This window comes from Alligator mississippiensis, chromosome 2 (genome assembly GCF_030867095.1).
Source record: "Alligator mississippiensis isolate rAllMis1 chromosome 2, rAllMis1, whole genome shotgun sequence".
NCBI lineage: Eukaryota > Metazoa > Chordata > Crocodylia > Alligatoridae > Alligator > Alligator mississippiensis.
Window position 1 is genome coordinate 265,793,445 of NC_081825.1, and position 23,326 is coordinate 265,816,770.

Here is a 23,326-nt window from a genome sequence, read left to right on the forward strand (position 1 = left end):
GAGACACTGTATTGAAGGCCTTGCTAAAATCCAAGAAAATGACATCCACCTCTACTCCTCTCTCTAAGCATTTTGTAACCCTGTCATAAAACGAAACCAGATTGGTCAGGCATGGTCTACCTGCTACGAATCCATGCTGGTTTCCCTGCTGCATTATTTTTCCTGCTGGACTCCCACAAATATAAACCTTCATAATCTTTTCAAAGACCTTTCAAAAGATGGAAGGGAGACTGACTGTCCTATAATTACTCGGATTCCCCCTTCCTTCCCTTCTTGAAAAATAGGGACCGCATTGGCCCTTTTCCAGTCCTCCAGGACCTGACTCGAGTGCCACAAGCACGCAAACAGCCGTGCCAGTGGTTCTGCTGTGACACAGGCCAATTCTTTCAGTACTCTCAGCTACAGCTCATTCAGGCCTGCTGACCTGAACACATCCAGTCCATCCAAGTGACTCTGCACCAAGTCAGCATCAACAGTTGGTAGGCTGGTGTCCCTCTGATGCCCATCTAAGAACCCATTAGGAGACTTATCTTGAGCCCTGTTCAGGAACACTGAGGCAAAAAACTCATTGAACAGCTCAGCCTTGCCCCCCCCTGTCTGTCACTAATTGCTCCTTCTTGTTCAGTAGGGGTCCTATGCTGCTCTGCACCTTCCTTTTGCTGCCTACATGCCTAAAATAAGACTTGTTGTTGTCTTTAATTTGTCTTGCTAGCCTCAGCTCTGTAGTTGCTTTGGCTTTTCTAACTGCCTCCCTGCAAGTACAGGCCAAGTAGGTATACTCCTCCTCGGTAGCTTCCCCGCTTCTACCGCCTATATGCCTTCTTTTTGCCCTTAGGCTCCCCTGGATTTCCCTGTTTAGCCAAGGAAGTTTTTGGGCTCCTTTTCCCTCATACTGGGATAGTCTCCCTCTGCGCCCAAAGGATCACTTCCTTTAGAAACAACAACCCTTCCTCTTCCTAGACTCTTGCCAATATACTTATCCTGCAGTGTGTCGTTGACTAGACTCCTAAGCACACTGAAGTTAGCCTTCCTAAAGTCAAGCACTTCCACCCTACTAGTTATCTTACCCACCTTACACCATATGGTGAATTCGACTGATTGGTGGTTGCTGTCCCCAATCAATGTGCATGATAATTACTGTGCTCCTGCATCATGTATATCAGTGTCCCTGCACTGAAAAAAAGCTCATTTGAAGAGCTTTCGTTAGTTAAAATGTCCCCAATGCCATTTTTCAGCGTGGAACACTGATACACACAATGCTCCTCCCCTGCTCCTAGAGCATGTTTATAAACACCCATGGTTGGACTATGTTCTCTTCTTTTCTCTGAGATACATTATCACTTCTGAGGAATCATTTAGAGTTTTGCCAGGCAAACTTTTGCTTAGTCAGGAAAAACACTAAATTATGAAGATAGGTGAAACCTGCACTATGTTCCAATATGGCAAAATAAGCAACATTTATGAAGAGTAACATACATTTTTAATAATATTTCAGATTTCACTTCTACGAAGAGACTATTCATTTTGGTAACTGATTAACTCTAATTTTTTTTATTTGTAAACCATGAAAAACAACCTAATATAATTTAAGTGTTATCCTGAATGTTTTGTTCATAAATATTATGTAATTATTATTTGAATACTAGTACTAAGAAAAGCTAATCTAGCCAAGATAACAACTGGCCATTTAGTTCAACCAGCAGAGGATCTGGATTCCAACACAAACACAGTTAAATCCCTGGCAAAGTCATAAAATTATATCCTGTATAACAAGAAAAAGGCAATACCTGTTCTAATCCTCCTATCATCTTCTTTGTCATCTGGGTAAGTTTGGCGGTGCATAGTGACCTGAGATATTTGATGCTGCAAATCCACGCGATCCTCTTCTGCTCTTAGGAGTTGGCAGTGAAGATCCTCAATCTGATGTGCACATATCAAAACAAAAGTAAAAAAAATAATTCAAGAAACAAGTAAAAAATTTCAGTTCTACCAAGCAGCATAATCACAAAAAGACTAAACAAAAGTATTTAGCAGACCTTTAAGCGCTCAAGGTGGACATGCCTACATACAATCCAGAAAGGAATTATCGAAAGTTGAAATGAAATGATACCAGCCAGCTTGCTGCCAGCTGCAAAGGAAGGCTTTCGTCTAAATCAAAGTATATTCTGTATCAGGGGCAAGCAAAGTCTGGCCTGCAGGCTGGTTCCGGCCAGTAGTAGACTCCATTTCCCAGCAGCTCCTGCCCACTTTTCTTTCTAAATAGCATATAATGTTTATGTTAAATTAATGCTTGCTACAGAACCATTGAAAATGCAGTAAAAACAACACATAAAAGCAGAAATTAAAGTAATGCAACTTCGGGGGCATGGGCAGACTTACCATTTTTAGTGTTTCACGTGCCTTTAAAGCACTATACAAAAGAGGGAGCAGATGACACAGCCATGAAGCTCTACAAATTAGCACAAACTATATAAAAAATGGCCCTGGATGAAACAGGAAAAATGGAAGCTAGCTTTTTGGTGACTTCATCCCAGCTCCACTACGCTGGTCTCAAAGTCACTGTCCCACATGACACTGCCTTTTTCTTTTCTTTTCTTTTTAAGTAACCAAAATTGCCATTTTTCTAGGCCACAATCCTGGAAATTTGGCTTTTCAGGTATGGAACGTTATCTAGCACCCACTCACTCGCCATATCATTCCACAACATCTGCACAAGAAAAATTTCTGCCTGCATGAAGTAGGCTACCAAGTGAAGGAAAACAGAGATCATGGACATTCTCTGATTGTAACCGAGGAGGGAACTCAAAGATTCCTCAGGAACAGCCATCAGAATCTGCTTACACACATGTTGATTGTGGTAAAAAATGGCCACAACTGCAGCTGGTACTCGATTCAAAGCAAAGGTCTGGAAGACGTGATCCAAATCATGCCAACTGTGTTTCAAAAATCCAACAGGTGGCTCGTTCAGACAACAAGGAGGTTTCACAGATCCTTGCACGGACAACTCCAGTGAGTCCTCTCTCATTGCTGACTCATGGATGCACCCATGCAAAAATAATCAGCAACAGAACAAAGGTGATTGAGGGTTGTCAGCTTCCACATGGCAATCATACCCTACTTCTCCATGCTCCTGGGCCTCATGTTGGGACTTGCCTCTGGAGTGACAGGATTAGATCACTATAGATCTCCAGGAAAGTAGTCCCACTCATCCTGAAACACGAGTGACAAAACTATTTGCCCTCAGTCCTCAGGATTATTCACTAGTGGTCATTACTTGTCTCCTCTGCTCAAAAGCATCAACACAGTCTGCACACAGTCCCAGAGAAAGCCATCCTCTATGAAGTCCCTTATATTTCCCTCCTCCAGCATGTAGCTCTCAGGTGCAGAGTGTGTTGTTACCGGATTTATGACCCAGATACCTTGTTCCAGGAGGACCCAAACCCTCAAACCAAACACAACTTCTTCCATTTGATAATAGGCAAATTTTATTGATACACAGTGATAGCAGATAATAACGCAGGCAAGATAAACAAAACAAGCCACCCCTTCCTACCCCCACCCCCCTGATTCTACATCTACCAGTCCTAGGGCTATCACAGAGGAAAGGTATGTCTGGCCAGTATGCAAGCTTTACCCTGTGGTTCTTTCTTGAATGTCAGAGGTCAGCAGCCTGGAGGTCGAGGGCTGAGGCCCACTCCCCTCTCCCCACCCAGCAGGGTGGGTGAGACAGGCTGGTGATGTGCCATCTGTCCATGGTGGCCTTGGGATCCCCACCCCTCAAGGATGCTTTTCTGGTCCGAAATCCCTCCCTTTGTATTCTCTCTCCTCCTGATGACTCTTCATCTCCGGGTACCATCAACTGGTTTCCCTGTGGTCATCATACTGTCCATGTTCAGTCCTGGCAGCATATTCCTTTGTTTCCCAAACCCATCAAATGCCGACATCTTAATTTGGGCATGCCCCAGCCTCCTAATTTGGTCTGCGCACCAAAACCAGAAATCCCAAGGGCTCTGCAGTTGGGCACTGTGACTTGGCGGCAATGCTGCAGTCTTTTATCTCTGTTATGGATACACTGTGCAAATTTCCCAGCCTGTTTCCACTTGCTTGTCCCTTGGCCTCAGATACAGTGCCTATCTTGAAGGAAACTTTGTCACAAACAAGCTTTTAGAAATCAATTAACCCTTGTCATTCCTCTGGACCAGTGTTCTAATGCATATCTACTTTACCTACAAGCCAATTCCCAAAAACAATTATCTAAATATCATTTTCTAGCCATTAGAGCACATAGCACAACTTGAGGAGACCCCTTTCAAGTGCCAGTGATGGACTTTTGAGTTTCCACAGTACGTCAGCTACCAGAACTACAAGGAGATGAAAACCATGGCTGGGGAGAAGATTCTCCACCAGTAGCAAGAGAGCGGAGTCAGTGTTTAATGGTGTTACTCCAAGAGATATTGGAGGGCATGGAGAGGGTAAGAGTCCATTCTTTGATCCTGCCAAGAATACAAGATATAAAAGTGACCACCCCTGCAATGGCAGAAAGCATAAAACAAAAGCCAGGAGTCAAATAACCATAAGACTGTGCTGCTGCCACTCAACTATCTTTGAAAGCCTCCAGGGAAATGTGACCAAAAAGCCAGGCAGATCTGCTCACTAGGCCCCTAGTTGTGGAATGGAGCAACAGGATTGGCTCGGACACATTATGAAGTGCTTCAGCTGGGAGGGACTTGTACATTTGCACAGTACTGATAGCCTCACATGCATTGCTGCCCATGCTTTTAATCCACCTAATTGTGACTATATATGACATGACATTCTCAGTAGTAAGCTAAGGAAGTGCTGAGCTAATAGTGCTAAGCTCAGTAATAAGCTAAGGACTGCTGAGTGAGTGTTGATTGCTGTGGGATTGCTGACTGCTGTGTGATTGCTGCCTGGCCCTAAGTCAGCCCAGGCCCAGAAGGGTATACAAGGAGGCTCCCCAGGCAACCAGGGAGCCTGTGACCAGGGAGCCACAAAACAGGGGAGCAGTTTGCAGGCCAGTTCATGAGTAGGAGTACATACCGTGTAGGAGTACACAGGAGCTTCTGACAGAGACTTCAGGTAAGTGAATAAGGAGCAGGGCTACTACGGGGGTAGTGACACAGAACACGCAGCCAGGGACCCAGCCCTGCTGCTGCCTCCAGTCTGGAGCTCCTGTGAGGCCTCCACCCAGATAAGCCCCTTGAATGGGTCAGCAGTGACCTTGCCCCCTGTCTGCGGGGGTTGCCTGGTGGGACCTCTGAGGCCTGGGGTAGCATGGAGGCCGGGGAGTCCCTTGCCTGTCCCATATGTGCACGGATCAAGGCCCTGAAGGGGCAGGTGATGGAACTCCAGGAAGAGGTGAGCAGGCTGCAGAGGATGAAATTGATGGATACTTTCATTCTCTGAAGGACCAGACACCTAGCGCAGAGACATCATGGGAGAGCCCCAGGACAGATGAATGGAAGACTGTCACCTCAAGAGCTAGACAGTGTGTGGCTGTGACTGTTTCCCCAATGCAACTGGGGAACAGATACGAAGCCCGCCACTGAAGGATGATGCAGCAGAGGAAGCTGCAGGGTAAGACACGTCTGCAACAAACACCAGGAAGGCTGAACGACCACATTATGAGTGACTACAGGGCTCGGGGGGCCAGGCTTAGGAAGTTAGGGGCACAGGTGGTCTTCTTGTCCATCCTTCTGGTCAGCGGATGCTGTCAGCATACACCCGGTGTAAAGGGGGGCAATCTCCAAAGAGGAGTATACCTCCACTGCTTGGACCTGTAGTGGGGGCTGTTAGGAAAGCTAAGGTGGACATAGAGCTAGGACTAGCGTCCAAGATCAAAGATAATAAAAAGCCTTTTTTCAAATGTATAGGGAGGATGAAGAAGGCACCGGGAAATGTGGGGCCCCTGCAAGAGACACTGGGCACTCTGGTGGTTGCGCCAGAGGAGAAAGCAGACCTCTTTAACAAACTCTTCACCTCCGTTTTCTTGTGCAGGGACAGGGACTCCCCCACCGTGATTCACGATGGACTCGAGGGGAATGCCTCCAGACCTAAGGTTGAGGAGGACTGGGTTACAGTGCTACTGGAGGGGCTGGACGTGTTCAAATCAGCAGGTCCAGATGCTCTCCACCCCAGGGTGTTGAGGGAGCTAGCAGGGGTTATTGCAGGGCCCTTGGCATGGCTTTACAAGCGCTCGTGGTGCTCGGGCCAGGTGCCAGATGATTGGAAGATAGCCAATGTGGTCCCCATCTTTAAGAAAGGGAGGAGGGAGGACCCGGGCAACTATAGGGCCGTCAGTCTTACCTCAATCCTGGGGAAACTCTTTGAGAAGATCATCAAGGAGCACATCTGTGAAGGGCCGGCATCGGGGATGATGCTCAAGGGCAACCAGCACAGTTTCATTAAGGGTAGGTCATATCAGACCAACCTGATTGCCCTTTACGATCAGGTCACAAAAGCACTGGATGCAGGTGTCGCTGTGGATGTAGTCTTTCTGGACTTTAGCAAGGCCTTTGACACTGTCGACCACCCCATCCTCATGAAAAAACTAGGCGACTGTGGCATCGATGCCTACATGGTCAGATGGATTGCGAATTGGCTGAAGGGTCACACGCAAAGGGTGGTGGTGGACGGGTCATATTCGACCTGGGGGGAAGCGGGCAGCAGAGTCCCCCAGGGCTCGGTCCTTGGGCCCACGCTGTTCAATTTCTTTATCAGCGATTTGGACGACGGTGTGAAAAGCAACCTGTTCAAATTTCCTGATGATACCAAAATATGGGGAGAGGTGAGCACATTAGCAGGGAGGGAGAAACTGCAGAAAGACCTGGATAGGTTGCAGGGGTAGGCTAACAAAAACAGGATGCGTTTCAATACGGACAAGTGCAGGGTGCTGCACTTGAGCAGTAGTAACCGGCAGCACACTTATAAGATGGGAAACTCCCTTCTTGAGAGCACGGAGGCAGAAAGGGATCTTGGAGTCATTATTGATTCCAAGATGAACATGGGCCGACAATGCGAGGTCACGGTCAGCAGGGCTAACCGGATCTTATCGTGCATCCACAGGTGCATCTCAAGTAGGTCCAAGGAGGTGATCCTCCCCCTCTACGTGACACTGGTCAGGTTGCAGCTGGAGTACTGTGTTCAGTTCCGGGCACCCCACTTCAAGACAGATGTGGACAACATTGAGAGGGTCCAGAGGAGGTCCACCCACATGATCCGAGGACTGCAGGGCAGACCCTACAACGAGAGGTTACGGGACCTGAAACTGTTCAGCCTTCACAAGAGAAGGCTGAGGGGGGGGCCCTGGTGACCGTCTATAAACTCACTAGGGGGGACCAGAAGGGTTTGGGGGAAGACCTTGTTTCCCCTAGCGCCCCCCAGGATAACAAGGAATAACGGCCACAAGTTGTTGGAGAGCAGGTTTAGATTAGACACCCGTAGGAACTACTTCATAGTTAGGGCGGCTAGGATCTGGAACCAACTTCCAAGGGAAGTGGTGCTGGCTCCTACCCTGGGGGTCTTTAAGAAGCGGCTTGATACCTACCTGGCTGGGGTCATTTGAGCCCAGTTTTCCTCCTGCCCAGGCAGGGGGTTGGACCTGAAGATCTGCAAGGTCCCTTCTGACCCTATTTCTATGATTCTATGACAACCGAGCAGCTGGAGGAAGAGACGCCGGGTCATCACGGTGGGCGGCTCCCTCCTAAGAGGCACAGAGGGGCCTATCTGTCGACGGGATCCCATGGCACGGGAGATTTGTTGCGTACCGGGTGCCAGGATCTAGGACATCACTGCGAGGATTCCCGACCTTATCCAGCCCTCTGGTTACTATCCCATAATACTTGTCCTTGTGGGCACAAATGATGAGGCCAGTAGTCCGGACCACGTCATGAGTGACTACAGGGCTCTGGGGGCCAGGCTTAGGAAGTCAGGGGCACAGGTGATCTTCTTGTCCATCCTTCTGGTCGGCGGATGCTGTCAGCATCAGGACAACTGCATCAGGCAGGTCAACCTGCAGCTCCAGAGTTGGTACCATCATGCAGGTTTTGGCTTTTACAACCATGATCCACACTTCCATGAGAGGCATCCAGGAACAAGATGGTCTTCATTTGTCTTCTAAAGGTAAGACTCTGTTCTCTTACAGGTTGGCTGATCTCCTCCAAAGGGCATTAAACTAGGTTCACTGGGGGACAGGGAACAAGGATAAAGAGAACCTAGGATCAGCGAGCCATGAGCAATACACTGGATCAGCCCAGGTAAACACTAAGGGGCCTGATAGACATCAGAACTGGGGGGTAGCAAGGGCAACCATCAGAGGGCTTAAATGTCTCTACACTCATGCTAGGAGTATGGGGAACAAGTAGGAGAAACTTGCACTCCTGTTTGCAAGCAACAACTTCAATCTGGTTGGATTAACTGAAACTTGGTGGGACCCTACTCATGACTGAGCAGTAGGCATTGAGGTTTACAGGTTGTACAGATGGGATACAGTGAAGAAAAAGAGGGGAGGAGGATGTTGCTCTCTATATTAAGGAACAATATACATCCTCTATAATCAAGATGGTAAAAGAGGACGGCCAAACCAAGGTACTGTGGGTCAAGGGGAAAGGGACTTAGTAGTGGGGGGTCTACTATAGACCACCACACCAGAAGGATAAGCTAGACCTGGAATTCTCCAGACAGCTCTCAGAGCCCTTACAGTCGAGAGATATAGTTGTCATGGGTGAACTAAACTAACCTGACATCTGCTGGGAGGAGCAGTCAGCCATATCTAAACTCTCATGTAGGTTCTTAACCTGCATACAGGACATCCACCTAATGCAGAAAGTATATGATCCCAATAGGTGAAATGCCTTGCTGGACTTGGTGTTAGCTACAGGGGATGACCTGGTGGGGAATCTGTAAGTACAAGGTAACCTAGGGGATAGTGACCATCGATTGGTTGAATTCACTATCCAGCAAAGGGTGGGTAAACTAACCAGCAGGGCTGAAGTACTAGACTTCAGAAAGACTAACTTCAGCGTGCTTAGGAGATAGTGAGGCGTTAAAGCTCAAGAGCATTGGCGAAAAGGGGATCCAGAAAGGGTGGTCGTTCCTCAAGGGAACAATCCTACAAGCGTAGAAGGAGACAATCCCATTGAGCATAAAAGGTGGCAAAGAGGCCAAAAAGCCCTCTTGGCTGAACAGGGAAGTCCAGGAAATCCCAAGGGCAAAGAAAGAGGTATACAGGCTATGGAAACAGGGGGTAGTTACCAAGGAGGAGTATACCTCCCTGGCTTGCACTTGCAGGGAATCAATTAGGAAGGTCAAAGCAGGATTAGCATATAGGCTGGCAACAAAAATTAAGGATAGCAAAAAGTCCTTCAGGTTATATAGGGAGCAAAAGGTGGTACAGGGTAGCATAGGACCCCTACAGGAAAAACTAGAGCAATTGGGGACAGAGGGGCAGGGGTGAGGAACAAAGCTGAACTCTTCAATGAGTTCTTTGCATCTGTATTCCTAGACACAGACCAAGACAAATCTCCCAACTGGATCATAGACAGAAACAAGAAGGACACCAGCCCACCAACTGTTAGCGCAGACTTAGTGAAGGGGCACTTGGAGGGGCTGGATGTGTTCAAATCAGCAGGCCCGGATGAACTTCATCCAAGGGTGCTGAAGAAATTGGCCAGTGTCATAGCAGAACTACTGGCAAGGCTGTTCGAGCACTCATGGTGCTCCGGTCAGGTCCCAGAGGACTGGAAAAGGGTCAGTGTGGTCCCTATTTTCAAGAAGGGGAGGAGGGAGGAACTGGGAAACCACAGGCCAGTTAGTCTCATCTGTATCCTTGGGAAAACTCTGGAACAAATCATTAAGGATCACATTTGTGAGAGCCCAGCAGGGGAAATAATGCTGAAAGGAAATCAGCACAGGTTCATTGAAGGTAGATCCTGCTGGACTAACCTTTTATAACCAGGTCACAAAATGCTTAGACGCAGGAGTCAAGGTAGATGTATGTCATCTACCTAGACTTTAACAAGGCCTTTGATATGGTATCTCATTCTGTTCTCATAAATAAACTGACAGGCTGTGATGTAGATAATTATATGGTCAGGTAGGTGGCAAATTGGCTTAGGGGTCACACCCAGGGAGTGGTGGTGGACGGGTCGGTATCGACCTTGAAAGATGTGGGCAGTGGAGTCCTGCAAGACTCGGTCCTTGGACCAGTGGTATTCAATGCCTTCATCAGCGACTTGGAAGGGCATGGAGAGCACCCTGTCCAAGTTCATAGATGATATCAAATTATGGGGCAAAGTCAACACACCAGAGAGTAGGGAATGGATCCAGGCAGATCTGGACAGGTTGGAAAAATGGTAAGCATGAAATAGGATGCAGTTCAAAGACAAGTGCAAAGTGCTGCACCTGGGCAAAAAGAACCACCAACACACTTACAGACTGGGGGATGACCTTCTCGGCAGCACAGCAGTGGAAAGGGATGTTGGAGTCATAGTTGACTCCAAGATGTACATGAGTCATCAATGTGACGAAGTGATCAAGAAGGCTAACCACACTTTATCATGAATTAGCAGCTGCATGACAAACAGGTCCAGGGAGGTGATGCTTCCCCTCTACGCGGCACTGGTCAGGCTGCAGCTGGAGTACTGCATCCAGTTTTGGGTGCCACACTTCAAGAGGGATGCGGAGAATCTTGAGAGGGTTCAGAGGAGGACGACTTGTATGGTCAGAGGCCTGCAGGCAAGGCCCTACAAGGAGAGGCTGAGGGACTAGATCTCTTCAGCCTTCGCAAGAGAAGGCCGAGAGGTGATCTTTAGGCTGCCTATAAATTAATCAGGAGAGGGCAGGAGGGAATAGGAGATGCTCTATTTACTAGGGCACCCCCTGGAGTAACTAGGAACAATGGTCACAAATTGACAGAGAGCAGATTTAGGTCGGACGTTAGAAAGAACTTCTTGACAGTAAGGGTTGCCAAAATCTGGAATGGACTTCCAATTGAGGTGGTGCTCTCCCCTGCCTTGGCAGTCTTCAAGAGGAGACTGGACAAGCACCTAGCTGGGGTCATCTGACCCCACCACTCTTTCCTGCCCAGGGCAGGGGGTCAAACTCGATGACCTACAGACGTCCCTTCTGACCCTAACATCTATAAATCTATGGAGGGAAATAAAGATGAAAGTACTGCAAGACATGTACATAACTGGTTTGATCACCATGTTCAGAACAGTCATCAATGGCTTGCTATCTAATTAGAAGGAGGCCTTAAGTGGGGTACCCAGAGGTCTATCCTGGGTCCAGTATAGTTTAATGTTTATGGAATATGGAATATAGAATTGAGTGCACACTGAACAAATATGCAAATTATAGCAAGTTGGGTTGAGTTGTACAAACTCTGAAAGGAAGGATTCAGAAGGACCTTGATAAACTGGAGAAATGATCCAAAATTAATCAAATGAAATTCAGCAAGGATAGATGAAAAGTACTGCACTTAGGCCAGAACAACTGCATCTGGGAAATCCAACTGGGGAATGACATGCTGCACAGCAAAAAATAGGGTGTGAAGGTTATAATGTACCCTAAACTGAATATAAACCAACAGCGTGTTCTTGCACAAAAAAAAAGCCAGTATCATATAGGGCTGTATTAACAGGAGTGGTACTTGTTAGTCATAGTGATGCTTCTGGTGTATTTAGCACTGAGATCTTACCTGAAATACTGTGTCCAGTTTTGGACTCCATACTTCAAGAAAGATGTGGACAGATTAGAAAGAGTCCAGTGGAAAGGAACAAATTGTTAGGAAGTCTAGAAACCATGACTTGAGAAAAAAAGACTGAAAGAACTGGGATTATCTGGAAGGACTGAAAGAACTGGGAAAGAGTGGAAGAACTGGGATTATCTGGAAAAGAGAAGACTGAAGCGAATTTGATAATAGTCTTCAAATACGAGAAGGGCAGTTGTACAGTGGATGGTGATAAATTATTCCCAGTGGTTCCTGGCAACAGCACAAGGAGGAATTATCTCAAATTGCAACAAAGGAAATTTACACTGGATATTAGGAAGAACTTTCAAATTATGAGAATGTTAAACATTGGAACAGACTAAATAGGGAGGTTATGGAATCTCCATCCTTGGAATCTTTAAAGAGCAAGTTGGACAAACATTTGTCTGGACTGGTTTAGACTGCTGATGCCCAACCTTTTGGCCCCAGAAGCTGGACAAGCAGTGTGAGTTGGTCCATGGGCCCGATCCAGAAGCCCAATCACAGCACATGGCACTGAGCTGGCCAGGGCTAAACCAGCCATGTGGGGCATGGAAATCTGGTGGTGGAAGAGCTGTGACAGCGTTAATTGCCGCTGCTCCCCTCTTGCCAAATTTCCAGACCCATTGGGAGCGTTGCAGGGTAGACAAACTAGCTCCATGGACCAGATCTGGCCCACAGACCAGGGGTTGAACACCCCTGGTTGAGATGGGAACCATCTTGCCTTGAACATAGGGTTAGTCTAAATGGTTGGACTAAATGACTTCTTGAAGTCCTTTTCAGACCTATTTTCTATTATTTCTATACCCCATTCCAAGATATCTTAGTAAACAGAAAAACATTCAAAGCACAGCAACATATCCAACTGAAAACTGTGCTATAAGCATGAAGTCAAACAATTTTTGCTAACAAAAGTAAAGACCAGTTCCCCTTATCTTCCCCCACCTCCCTCCCTCCCTCCCTCCAGTTCTAAAAAAAAGGAGAGGAAAAGGGTCAGGAAAAATAGATATGGTATATTAAAGTGTCAGGCTCACTGAACTTGTTTAAGTCACTGTGTACAGTTTTGTATACTACACTTACATGGTAACGTGCATCATAATAAGTGTTTCTACACTGATAGGATATCTGGAGTTATTGTTTACGGTTGTACAAACTAAACATCAAAGAACAGTTAAAAATACAGAAATTTGTGCTAAGAGATGCTATGAAAAAAACGTAGAAAGTTAATATGTTTGTCCAATATAAACAACTCAGCTATTTAAAAATATGGAGGGTAAACAGTGCAAAGTACTCAGTCCATATTACAAGCTAATAGTCTATGAAACGTTACATTTTAAAATGAAATTTTATCTTCAAAAAATGTTTGGCACACACATAAATGCAACTGCTTATTTAAATTCTTTGCCCCCTGCTGCCCATTCGCAACTAAAAAAATCTGAGAAGTTTATCTTCTTGACCAAAGCCATTTTTAAACACTGACAAAGAATAGAGACTGAAGTAGTTTTTGGTAAGTACCAATGTCACAGTGTCATTGAGACAACGGTTTCAATGACATATTTCCTTTTTATGTTAAAGAGATTATTTGTTTAATTGAGTTTGTGGCTTACATTGGTAGTTACTGCTTTATCAAACTACTTACTTCACAAAACACAGTTAGTAAAATAGATACTAAGATTAAAGAGACAGGCTGGATTTTAGCTTATTGTGAAAGGAAAAAGATTTACACAGCATGAGAAAAAGTTACCTGATGTAAAAGAACTTCTCGACCAACTTCTGACTGATCCAACTTCCTCCGGAACCGCATCACCTCCTCCTTTAGCTTGCATTTTTATTAAGAAGGAAGAGCCAAAGTTACGTTATACTACTAGAAATAAAATAGCTATTTAAATCTAATACTAATTAATAATCAAACAAAGATTTTAAAAAATTGTACTAATCTCAGTGAAACACCTTAATTCCGTTTTAAAGCAATCTAAAGAGCTAGAAACCTGTTTCTACAAAACACAGATATCTTATGAAAGGTACATTATAGCATTTAACCTTTTCTTTCATATGCTCAGTACTACTTCTGGCTACAAATTAAAAATCCCAAATGAAACCAAAATTAAATGAAAATGGTGCAATGCTTGAAAGTATATGGGAGTAATTTAGGTCTATCCTAGAATTAAATTTAAAAGAAATAAAAAAATATTAAGCTACTGAAATGCAGAATTAAGGTATTCAAACTGCCTTAACTTGTTTGTTAGTAATATTATGTGATCTGCTTCCAATTTAACAGATAAAATTTCCTTCCGCAAACCGTCAGCACTTTCCTCACCAGCTGCAAGTAAATCATTAAACATATTTAAAAACAAAACAAAACACGTTTCCCTGTGCATCGAGGATTAAGCTATACATTTGTCCCTTTGGTTATAATCTGCTCAAAACACCTATTGTCTTTATTTTTCCCTGTGGCTGCCAGTTCTTCCCACTGCCTCATTTGATAGTGTTTCTTCTTTCTAACTATTAGTTTTGTGTAATTTAATCTAATCTTTTTTATCTTTTGGAAATTAGGAAGAAAATGGCAGTAACATCAATTGACAAAGATCTCTTACTCATTGCTTACTATTCAAATACAGCATCTAGGGTGCATTATGGGATTGACAGTGCCCTCTCCAGCAGCTTCCTTGTTGTATCCCTGTCTTATTTGGGATGTCTGGTTGCTCTGCTGGATAATTACTGGATAAAAGTTAGAGCTTGTACACCTGTCAGATACCCTTAGAAGTGTGTTTTAGAAGTCTCTTCTCTTCCAAATAAACCCTTATTTGTATGGTTAAATACCATTTATACTCTCCCTCCACACACATGTACTTGGAGATATAGGCTAGGGACAGACCTTCAAAAAAACACAGCCTGAATTGATTCAATCTTTGCAGGTTAGTCTAACCTGGCTAGATTGAATTAGTTTGCAACTGTACAGACATTCTGCCCAGACTGAGGAAGTGCAAGCACCTGCCTGCAGCCACTCAGGCCAGGCACCAGGGGGCGCTAGATCAGCTCTCAGCTAAAGGGAGGCATAGCTAGCCCCCCCAGTAACTCAAAGTGAACTGGCCAGGGAGGAGGTTTAATTTCCCACTCCTTGTCACACCAGAACAGACCCAGGTCTGGGTCTGCCTGGAGCTCTCCCTTCACTGCTGTTAAAATGATATAGTAATATTAACAATAAAATGACACATTATATAATAATAAAATTATACGATTTGTGGTTCTTTATAAAAGCAAACAATATAATTACCCATCTACTAATTTAAACAAAAGTAAAAACAAACATAATATATGGTGATACATAAAAATGAATAAAATGAAGGGATCTAAAATAGTAGAATAAAATCGAGGATTTCTATTTGATTTTGCCCCATATTCTTTGTCCAAGTAGCACACACACAGTTATAAAGTACAGGACAAGTGGTAAGTTGCTAGGGAGGGGCAACATTTGTTTTTGCTTCATTATCCTAGTACTTAAAAATTTCCATTAGTGGTTAAATCTATTTTCCTCATTTCTTCAAAGTATGAACAAGACCACAAATTATGATTTAGGTCATCTATATCATTCTTCCTGAAAAACATATCCTGTCCAAATATGGGGTCTGACACTATCTCCTTGAATAACTGCAGATCTCATTAAAGTGAATCAGTCTTGTGATGGCCTTTCATTTTTTTGTGGTTTTGTAGACCAAAAAAGTGCTTTATTAATTTTTAAAAAGGGGAAAATTGAGAATTTCACTGCCTATGTATCTGTTTGCATGCTTAAGTTTGTTTTTTATGTTAAATATGGGTGAAATATTGGATCAGTAACGGTCAGTATGCCAAGGGCTGGACGTTACACATAAACCAGTTTAAGTGATCAGAAACAGCTTTAAATCTGTAACAGAACATACGTTCAGTGTACATAAACCAGTTTCAAAATGGCCAAAACCAGCATGAGATAAACCTGGTTGAATGTAGTTATCAGACTTAACTGATTGAGCTGAAACCATTTTATCCAATGTCTGTCCCAGACTCCTTCCTGGTTTAACTTAAACCAGTCTCCCAGCATCCCAACATGCTCTCTGGCCTGGGTGCTGTGCTCCAGCCCAGTAGGGCTGGCCCTGCCAGAGCAGGGACAGGCCCTGATAAGGGGGAAGGGAAGAGCCTGTGACCAGGAAGCCAGCAAACAGGGACTACCAATAGGAACAGTTTCCAGGCAGTTGCTAGAGGCAAGAGGAGGGAGGAAGGAGGAGAGAAGCCAGGCCAGGCACTAGATCAGGGGTCGGCAGCCCATGGCACGCATGCCCACAGTGGCACACAGCATGGTTTTTATTGGCACACGGGATGCTTCCCACCCCAAGGGGTGGGAAGAGGCATGCCCAGATTGAGCAGCACATGCCTGCCTGGGAACAGCCTTGTGCTGCTGCTGACCCCTGCCGCCACTGGACCCCAGCCCCGGAACACCACCAACCCCAGCCAGGTAAGAGCCCCTGGCCCCAAACACCCCCGCCCCCTGCCTCCCATGGCCCCAGCCCCAACCCCGCGCTGCTGGCCACATGCTGCCGGCAGGCCCTAGGTGGCACCACTGCCTCCGCAGGCCCCGGGCCCGGCCATGTGCCCCAGCCAGCACCATTGCCACTGAGGGCCCTGACCCAGAGCCAGCACCAGGCCGGGGCCATCAGCAGCATTGGGATGGGGCCAGGGCCAGGGCCGCGGACCTGCATGGGCCCTGGACCCATCCCAGCACTACAGACAGCCCCAGCCATGTGTTGCTGGTGGACCTGACTGGCACCCCTGCCACCACCGGACCTGCACAGGCCCCAGCCCCATCCCCGTGCTGCCAACAAGCTCGTCCACATGCTGCTGGTGGGCCCCGCCCCGGCTAGCACCTCTACCATTGCCGCCCGACCCAGGCCCGACCCCATCCCAGTGCTGCTGCTAGCGGATCCAGGCTCTGGCCCGGGTCCGGCCCCATCCTGGTGCTGCCACCAGGCCCAGGCCCCAGCCAAAACCACCACCGCCGCTGCTGGGCCAGGGCGATCGGCAGCACCAGGATGAGGCCAGGGCCTGAGCCCCATCCCGGTGCTGCCAGCAGGCCCGGCCCCAGCCACAAGCTGCTGCCGCCAGGCCGGGCCCTGCCCAGCACCTCCACCACCCGCCCCAGCCCAGCGCTGCTGCTGGGCCGGGGCCGTCTGCAGTGCCAGGATAAGGTTGGGGCCTGGGCCCATCTCGGCTTTGCTGACGGCCCCGGCCACACACTGCCGTTGGGCCCAGCCCTAGCCAGCACCTCCACTGCCGCTGCTGAGCCGAGGCGATCAGCACCACCAGGATGGAGCCGGGGCCCCATCCCGGTGCTGCTGGCAGGCCCAGCTCCAGCCACGTGCTGCTGCCGCCGGGCCGGGCCCTGTGGGGCACCTCCAACTCCCACCCCAGCTCAGCACCGCAGCTGTCTGCAGCACCAGGATGAGCCCAGCAGCCAGCTGGGGCCTGCTGGGCCCAGGCCCCAGCTGCAGCGGTGATGCCAGCTGCCAGAGGGCCTGGCCCCAGTCCTCACCACCACCACAGGCCCCAGCACAGTGCAACTGCCAGGTCGGGGCCATTGGCAGCATCGGGCCGGGGCCGTGGACCTGCGCAGGACCCAGCCACATCCCAGCACTGCTGAAAGCCCTACCCACCTACTGCCAGTGGGCCCCAGCTCCGAGCGGGCTCAGCGCCTGCCGGCACTATCACTGCCACAGGCCCCAGCCCTACACGGCCCCGGCCCCAGCCTCAGCCTGATGCTGCCGCCAGCCCCATCCCGGTGCTAGAGACAGCCCAGCTGCAGCCCCAGCCCCGTGCTGCCAGCAGACCCTGGCCCCAGCCCCAGCCACTTGCTGCCCACAGCCAGGCTCCAGCCCGTCCCATTGCCCGTGGGCCCCGGCTCCAGCCCCATGCTGCTGGGTGGCCCTGGCCCCAAAGCCCCAGCCCCTCACTGCAAGTGGTCCCCAGGCCCACGCTGCCCACAGCCCCGGTCCCAATGGGCACAGTGCTGGCACCTGCTGTCTTCCCAAAGCCCAGGGCCAGGAGACAGCCAGGGCCAGAGTGGGGAGGCAGCAGTTGTTTGCAGCCTTCCAGCTGCAGCCAGCCCAGGTTTGTAGTAGCTGCTGATAGCCATGGAGCCTGGGCTGCTCCCAGCAGCTGGCTGGGAGGATCGAAGGCCTGCTGCAAGCAGCCTGGGCTCCATGGCTATCAGCAGATACCCAGAACCTGGGCCGGCTGCAGCCGGGAGGCTACAAACAGCTGCTGCCTCCCAGCCCCAGCTCCAGATCCAGCCCTGGGCTCCAGGGAGACAGCAGATACCAGCAATGCTCCCCACTGTGCTGCCCTTGCCACCGTTTCTGCAGAACAATGTGTGAAACCTGGTGTGGCAGGGCACAGCGGGGGGTGCAGAAAGATGCCTGTCACTCCAAGCTTCCCACTGCCCTGGCCACACTTACCCCGCAGGTAGGGGCAGCAGCGAGGGGCTCAACCCTGTGTACTGCCCATGGTGCTCCCATGCACATAGGGAAAGTGTGACCCAGGCAATGCGGACCTTGCAGCAGCAGGCTGTCACTCTGGGTAGCACACACAACCTGTGCATTGCCACTCTGGGTTGCACATGCTGGGCTCAGGAGGGCCCGGGGGAGGGCAACAGGGCCAGGAGTGCAGCATGTGTGAGGGCAGCACAGCATGGAGCATCACCAATATCTGCTGCCTCCCTGGAGCCTGAAGTATCTGCTGCTTCCCTGGAGGCCAAACCTAGGAGGCAGTTAGAGCTGCAGCTGGGGTGGGGAGGCAGCAGCTGTTTGCAGCCTCCTGGCTGCAGCTGGTTCAGGTTCTGGGTAGCTGCTGATGGCCACAGAGCCTGGGCTGGGGGGCAAGGGGCAGCAGGGGTACAAGCAGAGCTGAGGGGCAGGGGCTTTGGGTGGGGGGCAAGGGGCACAAGCAAGGCATCCTGCCATGTACCCCCTGCCTTCATTTTGTTTTTCTGGCATGCTGGCATTCTGGCACCTTCCAAGGTAGGCATTGTGGGTTTTTTGGCACTCCAGCCAAAAAACATTGCCTACCCCTGCACTAGATCCTGCCCAGGAAAGGTAAGTGATCCAGCTGCCTGTAGCTTTGGTTTAGCTGTTTGTTTGTTTGGTGGGTGTGTGGTGTAAGAAGCTGGGAATGAGTGTTGATTGCTGACTGCTGTGGGATTGCTGCCTGGGCCTGAGTCAGTTTAGGCCCAGAAGGGTATACAAGGAGACTCCCCAAGCGACCAGGAAGCCTGTGACCAGGGACTGCCAACAGAAGCAGTTTCCAGGCAGTTCGCAAGCCAGTTTGTGGGCAGGAGTACACGCCCTCTGTAAGGGCATGCCGGCGTTTGCACCAGCGTTCACGCAAGGCTGGCAAGCAGGAGGAGCCAGGTCAGAGGCTTCGGCACTTCACTCTACAATAATGGTAAGGACACAGTGGGCTTGCAGGGACCCGGCCCCAGTGATGCTGCATCCCCGGGGCTCCTCTGAGGCCTCCACCCAGACAGAGCCTGCAGGAAGGTTAGAGCCACTCTTCCTTCCTCTCCCCTCCCTCCCCTGCCCTTCTGAGAGGGCTGCCCGATCGGGCCTCTGCAGCCTGGGGGACAGAGGGGAGTGGGGAGTGGCATGGCAGCAGTAGTGAGGCACCGCCACTGTGCCCCCCTTCCCTTCCCCTCCCCCCCTTTTATATTTAAATACTTCATATTACATACATTTAAAAAAAAAAAAATCAGACTGCGTACCAATGGCCTACTGACAATACTTTGTTGGAAACCCACAACTTACACCTGCTATGCTGTAAGTTATTTCATTATTTCAAATACTAAAAGAAAAAAAAACAACTGCAGAAATCCAGAAAAAATGAAAAATTCAAATGTTCAGGTTTCTATGCAATTCAAATATCCAGCTTAATTATGAAGGAAGCAATATCTAGCATTTTATAGGCCTACCAGAAGTATCGTATTTATTCAAATATAAGATGAGGCTTTTCACAAGCTCCTCATCTTACATTTGCATACAAGGAACCTCATTTAACACACAGTCTATCATTCAACTGCTGCCAAAGCAGCCTGCACTCAGTAATGGAAACCAACTATGAAGTTGATTAAATGCAGCCAACACAGAGAATAAGAACATGATGCATATTAGTTACCTTTAAATTAAGAAATAGTTTCACACAAAGAGAGACTGGAGTTAAGTTATGAGGTCACTGACAACAATTACAATAACTGCAACAGAGACTACATGGCACATGGATTTAAACAAGAAAATTAAATTCTTACTTGATTCTTTTCACTTTCAGATTTCAGAAGTTTACTTTTCATAAGTTCTTCCATTTCATCAGTTTTGTCATCTCGTTTCCTTAAAGCCTTAAAAGGGAAAGATAGTGTGAGCTTTATAAGGGAGTCACTTAAACCACATTTATATAAAACTGCTGAAATGAAGAAAATTACCAGTTGTACATTTTAGAAAAAATGCATCAATTACCACACTTTCTGACTCTGTTTCTATTAGATATTTCTGAAGACAATCAATGTACCTTTGTTGGGTCAGATAGTATCTACTGTCACAGGTACACACAGCTGTACATGGGCAGGTGTTGGGCACATCAACACATATAACACAATACCTATTTTTCTCCAGATAAAAAGAAACTAGAAGCTTTACCAATATGCTAGGGGGCTAACAGTATATTATTCAGTTTAAGAGCAAAGCAAAAACAAATAACTATTGGAGTGTGAATCAATTTTCTAGATTATATCTAATAATACGTAACAAAGTTGGCAAAAAATAGTCATAATTGTCAAAAGATATCTTGTCATTAGTCCTGTATTCTTATAGTTAAATGTATATTACTTATTCAGATTCATAAAACAAAAGTCTTCTTGAGTGTCTTGACAGTGCCACCAATGCTTCACTGTCAGTCATTTCTACACCTGAATTAAGGTGTTTAAATTAGAACTAAAAACAGTCTGCAGGGTTGTGAAATAGAAGAGCAACATTACAAGGAATGTGTAACAGGCAGCAAAATTGTGGAAGAAAGGGTAGTTTGAAGAGTGGAACATCAAGACCATCAAAAAGGTTGTTAACACCTTTGGAGTAGAGAGATTAGTTGGACTCAAGGAGAAGATAATAAGCCATGAAGTCAATTGACTCTGTCAACGCTGTCTGAATAGAAATGTTGCTGCCTCACCCAGGCAGTTGGTTTTACAGTTTGGGTGGAGCAGGAATCAAAAAAGGAGGTGGGGAGCAAATTCACTAGCCCCCCAGATCCACCCCTGCAGCTATAACAAATACTTAAGGATCTAGGGACAAAAATAACTTTGGCAACCTTTTAATGTATAGGCCCCCAAATGCCAAGGGCTGGCCCTACCTTTCCTAGATGGAAAAAGAACAAAGGCATCACAAGATCCTATTTTTTGAAAAGGCAATAAACTACCCAATCTGTAATATGCAGTAGCACTAAAACTGTATGTCTTTATTAATTATGAGAAGTACCACTGGAAAAGTTACTAGATATTAACACAATTGTCATGGTTGGCGTTCACACTTTTACTATCTGTAACCAGCCGCATGATTGCATTTGATCCTGTATTTAAGGGTGCCTCTGGCCATGGCAATCCAAAAATTCATGCTGTTAATAGCATCTCATACCTAAGAATGAAGCTACACTCTCTAAAATCTCCTACTCCTACAATAGCTCTTTCACTTAATAACATGGTTTGTTGAAAGCCCTTGTACCACTGCCATCAACTCCTACAGGAGCCATGTAAAGCAATGAGACTACTATCCAACTGTGAAAGGTCAAAAAATGAGGGGAGAGCATTTTCACAAGACCTGGACTTTGATTATGGAACATGCTCCCAGATAAGGTAATCATCACAGACATCACCAGAACATAATCCTTCCACTTAAGTTTTCCTTCATTATCTATGTCTGTCTGCCTTGTACCACATGCACACACATACCTATAAGATGATGTTATTTATTTTAATGGCTGAGAAAAAAACAACCCATAAAGATACTATTTTATCCATATGTTAAATGTTTAAGAGTTTTTTCACAGAAAATAGTGATTGGGGTCATACTGATAAGTATGATAAGTAACACAGCAAAACAATAACAAAATATCAAAGGAAAAAATGCATGAAACCATACTTAAAAGTTTAAACCTACAAACCAGTGTCCAAAGTTCAGGTGTCTACAGCAACAGTTACTAAACTTAAGTACACAAGCACACTGCTACAAATCATTTAGGTACACACATACAGACACAAGACACAATTATGGCTACTTTAAAATGTATAATTTTATATTTAGGACTTTTGTTGAGCAAAATCTTGCAATATTAAAAATCCTCACACAGACAGGAAAGATTTAGAATGCGCTGAAGAAGTACTAGAAACCCTTCTTCGACAAAAAGTATAGACTACTGATACCAAAGGATGCAGGAAATAGGCTATTTTCCATTGTGCACTTTTGTGAAATTTATTTTCCAATTACCTTTTTCAAGCACATTCGGAACCCTGAATCAGTGTGTTCATTTCCATGTGATATCATGTAACCACGTGTTTATTTTATATATATATATTTTTTTTTAAATAAAAAAAAATTATAGTAAAAACTAAAGCAATAGAATAAAACCAGATATCCAAGGTTTGCCAATTCCTCCTCAGATCCTAACAGCTATTTAAACACCATCACCAGGTCCTTAACTGTCGTTGTGAAAAATGTTGTCATGTTTTAAGAGAAAACACTTACCCCTGCAAATGAGAAACTTTAACACATAGGGATCTAAATAAGCTATACAAGCTTATGCAAAACTTTTTTCCCTTCCCTGTTTTACCTAAAATAAAACAAGACACTAGATACTAAAACTGATAGAAAATATAATGGACTGCTGTAGAAGACAGCTAGGATTGTGAAAATTATGTTTATGTAAAGCTCTTTATATTGTGCAATTCACTGCATTTCATAAAAATGGAACTTATTTGCATAACACTCATTTATACAATGCTATTTATTTGCATACTGATCCTACCAACTCCTACATTTGCCATGGCCCAATAAAAACATTTGTATTACAAAACAAAGCAAAAGCAGAATACAAAGATAATGTATTTCCTGCCCATTAGATTTTGTTTTCTCTTACAAGTGGTTAAGATATAAAGTGCTTCTGATTTGCTATGACCATTTTCTTTAAAACATATTGAATCACAGGAATAGCTTAGAGAAGGAGTGCTCAACCTCTAGCCCCATATCATCTGACCCACAGAACTCCTCAGGGATGCAGAATTTTGGCAGTAAGGGAGCAGTGCTGCCAAATCTCCAGAGCCATGAGGAGTCCCATTGGACTGTGGGCTGGTGTGCTAGATCAGGTGCACAGAACAACACAAGACCCAATCCTGGTGGGTGAAGGTAGCACAGGCCCGCCAGGATCTGATCCTAGTGGATGGGGTTAAACCCATCCCACAGACTACCCCTGCCCCCCCCCCCCCCCAAACACACACACATA

General features: G+C 46.6%; 1 protein-coding gene across 5 annotated transcripts in view; it reads right to left on the reverse strand.

Annotated features, from left to right (window-relative positions):
- CEP128 (centrosomal protein 128) overlaps positions 1–23,326 on the reverse strand; it is a 366,371-nt gene that overhangs the window by 254,557 nt on the left and 88,488 nt on the right. For all 5 annotated transcript variants that reach the window (XM_059723138.1, XM_059723137.1, XM_059723139.1 and 2 more), the window contains exons 9-11: positions 20,094–20,180; positions 13,515–13,589; positions 1,788–1,920 (exon numbers count right to left, since the gene is read on the reverse strand). In XM_059723138.1, coding sequence (XP_059579121.1) covers positions 1,788–1,920; positions 13,515–13,589; positions 20,094–20,180 — 295 coding nt within the window. The remainder of the gene's footprint in view (positions 1–1,787; positions 1,921–13,514; positions 13,590–20,093; positions 20,181–23,326) is intronic.